Consider the following 9707-nt stretch of genomic DNA (forward strand, 5'->3'; position numbering starts at 1 on the left):
CCACCTACCAATGGAGCCTCACAGTTCAAACCTGTATGTCGTTCAATAGTCAACTATATATTCTTCCTGTCCCTTGAATTCCCTAAGCCTACCAGTTGTACTCTTTCAACCTGGAAACAATTCACTGTCTATTCACCTGAATATCTCTTTTCCAACTTGTTTGCCAAGTACCATATCCTTGATGTTTGAATCAATTAAAAAAAAAAAAAGAAACTGAGTGTGCTAGCCATGAGAAAGACCTCCCCCTCCATCTGGCTTTCCCCCTTCTGGCTCTTAGCATTCTGAGGACCTCTATTTTCTATTTTGGATAGAATTTCTCCAAATTTTTAGGGACCCTGAGTCTTTTCTTATCCACCCAATTCAATTAATTTTCTTTTTTTTCTTTCAGACAAACATTTTTTTTTAATGCATGCTCTCCTGTCTTTTTATGGCTGCGTTGGGTCTTCATTGCTACATGTAGGCTTTCTCTAGTTGCCGCGAACAGGGGCTAACTCTTCATTGCGGTGCGCAGGCTTCTCATTGTGGTGGCTCCTCTTGTTGCGAAGCACAGGCTCTAGGCACGTGGGCTTCAGTAGTTGTGGCTCACAGGCTCTAGAGCACAGGCTCAGTAGTTGTGGTGCACAGGCTTAGTTGCTCCGCAGCATGTGTGATCTTCCCGGACCAGGGCTCGAACCCATGTCCCCTGCATTGGCAGGTGGATTATTAACCACTGCGCCACCAGGGAAGCCCCTAATTAATTTTCATTGACTGAAAATGATAGAGCTTAAGTATATTTTCTATGTAGTCATTATATGTACACTGTCACCTCTGCTTTCATTTTCAAATATGGCTCTAAAATGAAAGAAAAGAAAGCAATCAAGCATACTTAATTTTGGAAGAGTTTTGCCAAATTCCAACCATATTACTGATGATATTTAAATTCACAAGATAGTCCCAGAAAAGATGTCAATATTGGGCTAAGTACGTAATCTAATAATACTAACCTGAATTCTAGATTTGCGGAATAAAAGAAAGGGAGAAAAAAGGATCTTTCTCCTCCTTGACTTCCCTAAGAATAAAGAGAATGTTAGTTAATGCAAACACTCAATCCAATTTAGTAGAATTTCCAACAGTATAATGTAACATGAAAAAATTCAAGCAATATGGGAACGATGTTTTGGCTTAAGGAATCCAGCTTACAAGTAGCTAATTCATACTTAAGAGAATGTCATTCTTGGTTTTCACAGCTTCCTTCCTTCTTCCATTTCTGAACCCTTTGGTACTCTTTTTTTCTTTTTTTTGGCTGCATTGGGTCTTCATGTCTGTGCTCGGGCTTTCTCTAGTTGCAGCGAGGGAGGGCTACTCTTCATTGTGGTGCACGAGCTTCTCATTGCAGTGGCATCTCCTGTTTCGGAGCATGGGCTCTAGACACACAAGCTTCAGTAGTTGTGGCACACGGGCTCAGTAGTTGTGGCTCACAAGCTCTAGAGCACAGGTTCAGTAGTTGTGGCACACGGGCATAGTTGCTCCGCGGCATGTGGGATCTTCCTGAACCAGGGCTCGAACCCGTGTCCCCTGCATTGACAGGAGGATTCTTAACCACTGCACCACCAGGGAAGCTCCCGTTGGTACTCCTTTTTTCTTTTTTTTTTTTTTTTAGCTGGATTGGGTCTTCATTGCTGCACGCGGGCTTTCTCTAGTTGCAGCGAGCAGGGGCTACTCTTCGTTCTGGTGCGCGGGCTTCTCATTGCGGTGGCTTCCCTTGTTCCGGAGCATGATCTCTAGGCACACAGGCTTCAGTAGTTGTGGCACATGGGCTTAGTTGCTCTGCGGCATGTGGGATCTTCCTGGATCAGGGCTCGAACCCGTGTCCCCTGCATTGGCAGGCGGATTCTTAACCACTGTGCCTCCAGGGAAGCACCCCCCCATTGGTACTCTTAAAGCTCCATATTGTTCACAATGCTTCCTAATAATAACAGAGTGAGCACTTTGGAAGTATGAAAAAAAAAGAGAGAACCAGGATAGCTTTTGCTTGAACGTGGAATGTTTTATCCTTTTCTTTCTTTTGCTTTATGTATTATAAACATTATAAAAGGAAACTTTGAAAGATGATGATCAACCACAGTTATGTTTGTGTCTAATTCCTAAAGATCAGATGAAATTAGAAATGATGAGAGTTGACCAGAGGGCAGACAGCAGAAGCAAGAAGAACTACAATCCTGCAGCCTGTGGAACAAAAACCACAATCACAGAAAGACAGACAAGATGAAAAGGCAGAGGGCTATGTACCAGATGGAGGAAAAAGATAAAACACCAGAAAAACAACTAAACGAAATGGAGATAGGCAATCTTCCAGAAAAAGAATTCAGAATGATAGTGAAGATGATCCAGGACCTTGGAAAAAGAATGGAGGCAAATGGCTTCCCAGGTGGCGCAGTGGTTGAGAGTCCACCTGCCAATGCAGGGGACACGGATTCGTGCCCCAGTCCGGGAGGATCCCACATGCCGTGGAGCGGCTGGGCCTGTGAGCCATGGCCACTGAGCCTACGCATCCGGAGCCTGTTGCTCCGCAATGGGAGAGGCCACAACAGTGAGAGGCCTGCGTACCGCAAAAAAAAAAAAAAAAAAAATATGATCATCTCAATACATGCAGAAAAAGCTTTTGACAAAATTCAACACCCATTTATAATAAAAACTCTCCAGAAACTGGGCAAAGAGGGAAGCTACTTCAACATAATAAAGGCCATATATGACAAACCCACAGGAAACATCATTCTCAATGGTGAAAAACTGAAAGCATTTCCTCTAAGATCAGGGACAAGACAAGGAAGTCCACTCTCACCACTACTATTCAACATAGTTTTGGAAGTCCTAGCCACGGCAGAGAAGAAAAAGAAATAAAAGGAATACAAATTGGAAAAGAAGAAGTAAAACTGTCACTGTTTGCAGATGACATGATATTATACATAGAGAATCCTAAAAGTGCCACCAGAAATCCACAAGAGCTAATCAGTGAATTTGGTAAAGTTGCAGGATACAAAATTAATGCACAGAAATACACTAATGATGAAAAATCTGAACTAGAAAATAAGGAAACACTCCCATTTACCACTTCAACAAAAAGAATAAAATACCTAGGAATAAACCTACCTAGGGAGACAAAAGAGCTGTATGCAGAAAACTATAAGACACTGATGAAAGAAATTAAAGATGATACCAACAGATGGAGAGATATACCATGTTCCTGGATTGGAAGAATCAATATTGTGAAAATGACTCTACTACCCAAAGCATTCTACAGATTCAGTGCAATCCCTTTTAAATTACCAATGGCCTTTTTTACAGAACTGGAACACAAAATCTTAAAATTTGTATGGAGACACAAAAGACCCCGAATAGCCAAAGCAATCTTGAGGGAAAAAAACGGAGCTGGAGGAATCAGACACCCTAACTTCAGACTATACTACAAAGCTACAGTAATCAAGCCAATATGGTACTGGCACGAAAACAGAAATATAGATCCATGGAACAGGATAGAAAGCCCAGAGATAAACCCACGCAACTATGGTCAACTAATCTATGACAAAGGAGGCAAGGATATACAATAGAGAAAAGACAGTCTCTTCAATAAGCGGTGCTGGGAAAACTGGACAGCTACATGCAAAAGAATGAAATTAAAACACTCCCTAACACCATACAGAAAAATAAACTCAAAATGGATTAGAGACCTAAATGTAAGGCCAGGCACTATAAAACTCTTAGAGGAAAACATAGGAAGAACACTCTTTGACATAAATCACAGCAAGATCTTTTTTGATCCACCTCCTAGAGTAATGGAAATAAAAACAAAAATAAACAAATGGGACCTAATGAAACTTCAAAGCTTTTGCACAGCAAAGGAAACCATAAACAAGATGAAAAGCAACCCTCAGAATGGGAGAAAATATTTGCAAATGAATCTGTGGACAAAGGATTAATCTCCAAAATATATAAACAGCTCATGCATCTCAATATTACAAAAAACAAACAACCCAATCCAAAACTGAGCAGAAGACCTAAATAGACATTTCTCCAAAGAAGACATACAGATGGCCAAGAAGCACATGAAAAGCTGCTCAACATCACTAATTATTAGATAAATGCAAATCAAAACTACAATGAGGTATCACCTCATACCAGTTAGAATGGGCACCATCAGAAAATCTACAAACAACAAATGCTGGAGAGGATGTGGAGAGAAGGGAACCCTCTTGCAGTGTTGGTGGGAATGAAAATTGATACAGCCACTATGGAGAACAGTATGGAGGTTCCTTAAAAAACTAAAATTAGAATTACCATATGACCCAGCAATCCCACTACTGGGCATATACCCAGAGAAAACCATAATTCAAAAAGACACGTGCACCCCAATGTTCATTGCAGCACTATTTACAATAGACAGGTCATGGAAGCAACCTAAATGCCCACTGACAGACAAATGGATAAAGAATATGTGGCCCATATATACAATGGAATATTACTCAGCCATAAAAAGGAACAAAATTGGGTCATTTGTAGAGACGTGGATGCATCTAGAGACTGTCACACAGAGTGAAGTTAAGTCAGAAACAGAAATATAAATATCATGGCTTCCCTGGTGGCACAGTGGTTGAGAGTCCGCCTGCTGATGCAGGGGACACGGGTTCGTGCCCCAGTCTGGGAAGATCCCACATGCCGCTGAGCCTGTGCGTCCGGAGCCTGTGCTCTACAACGGGAGAGGTCACAACAGTGAGAGGCCCACGTACCGCAAAATAAAACAAAACGAAAGAAATATTGTATATTAACGCATATGTGTGGAACCTAGAAAATGGTACAGATGAACCAGTTTGCAGAGCAGAAATTGAGACACAGAAGTAGAGAAAAAACGTATGGACACCAAGGGGGGAAGCAGCGGCGGGCAGGGGTGGTGGTGTGATGAATGGGAGATTGGGATTGACATGTATACACTGATGTGTATAAAATGGATGACTAATAAGAACCTTCTGTATAAAAAATAAGAAAATTTAAAAAAGAAAAAAACAGGATGTTAGTTAATATTCATCTTTTTGTAAATCTGTATCTTACTAGATTTCAAATGGGCTGTCCTGTTTCCTCAATGGCTCTCATAAGTATAACCCTAGATAATGAAATACAGACATTTTGCTTTGTAGTTTAACAGATTTGGGTTTTTTTGTTTGTTTGTTTGTGTTTTTTTTGCGGTATGCGGGCCTCTCACTGTTGTGGCCTCTCCCATTGTGGAGCACAGGCTCCGGACGCGCAGGCTGAGCGGCCATGGCTCACGGGCCCAGCCGCTCTGCGGCATGTGGGATCCTCCCGGACCGGGGCACGAACCCGCGTCCCCTGCATCGGCAGGCGGACTCGCAACCACTGCGCCACCAGGGAAGCCCCAGATTTGTACTTTTGAAGTTAAAAACTTTTTAATCCATTCACTTGCTTCTTGAAAATTACTTTCTAAATCATCATCACCTTTGCTTAAATTTTGTATACCCATTACAGAGAATTCAGCTTCCCTTATTTTCTTCTAAATGATGAATTATTGGGGAAAATATCCAAAATTCACTCTAAAGATCATCTCTTCATGTAAATCATCCAGTTGGTCTATTTTCTTTATTAAACATCCTTCAAACCAAACATCTTTATACACTCTAGGTAAAGGTAGCCAACAATATAGTATTCACTGACATGATTTAATCTCTGGTCATGCAGTTTCAAGACTCTTGTCTCTATTGTTAATAAATACAGTTTGTTCTAATAAGACAAGCTTGTCATTAGAGTCTGTCTGAATAGAGTCAGGTGTAAGAATGTAACTTCATCTTTTCTCAGAGATAATTACATTCTCAGCAACTTGTCAAGTTCCAATATGAATATCAGCTTAACCTTCTCTGAAATATGATTATATGGATTCAGAATTATGAGTCCTTGTCTCTAGCACTTATTTCCTCTTGAATCTCACTCCCACCTTCATTGATGAGCAGCAGACAGACTTGATTTGATTATCTTATACAAATGAAAGCCATTTACCTATAGACAAGATCCTCTGATGTTTTATCAATCATATCAAGTTCCATTTTCACTTCTGCTCCTTGTAGTAGTCAGAAAGTTCTTGACTTTGCTCATCTCTGCTCCAAGTTCTTACTAAATTATATGTTTATCATTCAAATCAGGACACTTGAAAGGGGACACCAAAAATAATTTAAATTACATAATTTTTTAAATATGTACTTATTGACCAACAAAGAAGTTTATCACATTAATAAATCCATTAAATCATTCTATTCAAAGGCTATTTTTCAAAACTTAAATTCTAATATTACAAAAGGCATAAACCTAGACTGTCCCCAGGAAATCAGAATGTAGGTAACCCTATTAATACATTAAAAAAATTAAGGTAATATTAAACTAGGATCAAAAAATATAGTCTGAAAGACATTAAGCCATAAGGAATAGGTGTGAACTCTTCTATTACTTTAACCCTTGAAGCTTTATGGTTTCTGGCTTAGCCATTGACACAGCTATATACATAAACTGAATTATGTTTAGGTATAATAAGCCTGTTTCCCTGTGTTATAAACATGAAATCATAGAATCATATAACCTAAGGACTACAGGGTCTACAACTGTGGAATAGCCTTACAATGTTAGTCGTAAAATATTGGTAACTTAACCTGTGTAACTAAATTTGCTATATAATTTCTAGGTAGTTCTAAAGAAAAGCTTCGGTTTAGTCACTGAAGATTGTTTAAAGTCCATGATAACATTCCTTATAAAAACTGCCTTAACTTTGTTGATGTTGATGATAATCTGCTATAAAATCATGCTTAGAATACCACGTTTTTGCTTACTATATTTTTCTAAGAATAACACCTCATATTTATATAGCACCTTAAAATTTACGAGCACTTCACATAATCTCATTTTATCCACTCAATATTTTTGTGACATAATCAGGCAACTTTTTACAAGAGAAGTGAGGCTTAGAAAGGTTAAGAAAATTGCCAAAGATGACATTACTATTAAGTGATAGAACCTCGAACTTCTGATTACTAATTGTCACCTGTAAGGAGGCAAGTGGGAAGTGGTTGGGTGGGGACCTGAGAAGATCCTTAGAGAACACAATATTTTTCAGAAATAATTTTTGTCTTATTCAAGAGTTATAGACCATCTATCGTTGAATCATTAAAATTAAATCTTAAGACACAAATAAGATGTCTATTCTAATCCCTTAATCATCTTGGAGTCAGGATCAAAAACTATTTCAATTCTAAAATAAATAAATTGTAATAAACCTGAAACTGTTTAATCATGCTTTTATCAAGTAACCTAAGTGTGAACAGTTTCCCAACCAAAACAGGAGTAATAGAATTACCCTAGAATTTAATTTTTTAGATTGTTGGTCAAAATTTTTCTTTAAAAGTGTTGTGCAATTCAGCACTCTGAGAAACATAAGGAACACAAGGTGAGAAAAGCCTTCTAAGTATACCAGAAAAACTTTAATCCCTCTGAGAGCAAAAGATACCCACCTATAGGTAGTGCCATCTACTCTATATTTTGGGAACGTGGCACATTTCCACATGTTTTTGAGAACATAAAGTCCACCAACAAAAACAAATGAACCTTTGGTTGCTTTTCTTCTTCCTTTCCATTCTTCTTGCTAGTAACTGCAATATAGGCATTTATCAGTCTTTGTACAGACCCTCCATGTAGTGTTTGCTATTTGGGGTAAGGGTTATTCTTGTTTAGTTATCTTTTTTTACATCCTAATGACAAGTACCAAACTCATGCTACTTTTTATACTGATAAAATGTGTGATTCCAAGACAAATGGATCACTATCATAATTGCCTACTGAAGTCTCCTTAGCTCAAAAATTCTAACAGTGCCCACAGTTAAATATAGCTTAATGTCACTGAAATGAATTTTCTCACAACACTTACTTTGGTAACTATCTTTTAACTTATTTTACAATACTATATAAATGTTTCTTTTCTGGTTAGGAGACTATTTTGTACCTTCACAAAGTATCCTTAAGTGATACAGTAAACTCTTTGTGTAACTGCACAATTTAAAACATTTTAAACCCTAGAAGCATCTAGGGTCTGATATGCCATTAAAATATTACCCATTGTTTTTATGACTTACTCCTGTTAACTATTCTAGCATTGGTAAATTGTTTCTACTAAATTGTTAGTAGACATGCTCAGTCTTAAGTCAAAAGAATGGCATATATGCCCAAATCCTGGAAAGTACAATAGGTAATCAACCATGCCTCTTTAGAGAAATGGGGCTTATCTTAGAAGCTTTAGTTCATTTCCCTGAACTAAATATAAATTGCTAGTTTTTAGAAGAACTACTAGAACACTTGTACGATATCTGTTGTCACATTCAAGCTGGGCAATTGATTTAGCCTACATGCTACCTCCAGTGTTTTATTCAGCTTTATGAGATAAACTTGGCTCCTTGATACATTCTTCTTGAATCACAATATTTAAACTCAAATCATCTAAAGCAGGCAGAGCAAATGATGAGATTTTTTTTAGACAAAAGGATTTGTCTAAACACTGATGCTCTGAAGTAGGCATTTAGTCATTAGAGATGCCTTAGCTAACATTTTCCTATTCTCAAGTGCATTGAGAAAAGCAGTATCTCCAGCAATCCTTATGTTCAGCAGTGAATGAAATAAAAATCATGTGTTGGGACTTATTCTATACATGGAAGTTTTACTTAACAGTAGGATGTCACTCTATTAACACAAAAGTTTATTAATAATTACCTGATTTTCTCTAGTTAGTCACTTTCTCAACCATAGGATCTGCCTTCTAATTTTGTATATCACTTAAGTACCTAAATCTTTTTTTTTTTTTAACAAATCTTTACCAAAGTTCAGGGCTGGCACAAAGAAGGAAGTATAACCTAATAATTTAGAAATACCATTTGATGTGGCTATTCTCAGATCCTTTGTAGTGAGTCTTTTTTATAGCCCTAAGATGCCTCCCTGTCTAGCAGTAGGTTATAAGGTAACCTACTCTTCCTAGTGGGAATTTCCTAAAGTACACCTTCTCTCCTCAGAATGCAGGACCAGTTAATATTATTTTTTAAATCTTCCCCTTAGGTAATAATAAAATAAGAGCCATTTAAAGTGCATTAAAACCATTATTTTCTTTAAATCTCTTAATAGGAACCATGGTTACATTCTGTGAGAAGAAGCTTTTCTCAACCTTCATCTGTAGGTTTGAAACCTCGATATTCTCGAAGCCCACACTTTCATCCTAGAAAAGATTTCAGAGCAGAGGATTCAATTCTTACTCCACCTTCCTCTACTGATTCTGTTAAGTAGAGTCTTGGATAACTATTTTATCCAATAATAGAAAACAACTAGCCCCATGTGTGGTCTGGTAACAAGTATGAGGTTTTGAATGTACTTAAGGTTAAATGTTTTTGCTTTTTTAAGGGAAGTAAACAAATCTTAGTAGCCAGAACACTGGAGTTACAGGATAAAATCATGGTTTCCTTTATTAATTCACACACACTTAAGTAACACAGACTTATAATCTGTAACAAATAGAACAAAGGTTATATCTATAAAACAAGTATCTTGATAAAGTTTGAAAAATTTGGTCATCATCTGGCTATCTTATCAACATGATAATGTCATATACAACCAGTTAAAAACATCTTTGGTGTTTGGATTTT

The 9707-nt window shown here is 37.7% G+C and overlaps 1 protein-coding gene across 1 annotated transcript in view; it reads left to right on the plus strand.

Annotated features, from left to right (window-relative positions):
• The window catches only part of BOLL (boule homolog, RNA binding protein), a gene marked incomplete at both ends in the record, with an annotated part of 68252 nt that extends 58901 nt beyond the window's left edge, over nt 1–9351 (plus strand). Inside the window, one exon of the mRNA XM_082657962.1 lies at nt 9193–9351. Coding sequence (XP_082514088.1) covers nt 9193–9351 — 159 coding nt within the window. The remainder of the gene's footprint in view (nt 1–9192) is intronic.
• Nucleotides 9352–9707: the final 356 nt, after the last annotated feature.

The sequence above is a fragment of the Grampus griseus genome (genome assembly GCF_964374135.1).
Source record: "Grampus griseus genome assembly, chromosome: 7".
Lineage (NCBI taxonomy): Eukaryota > Metazoa > Chordata > Mammalia > Artiodactyla > Delphinidae > Grampus > Grampus griseus.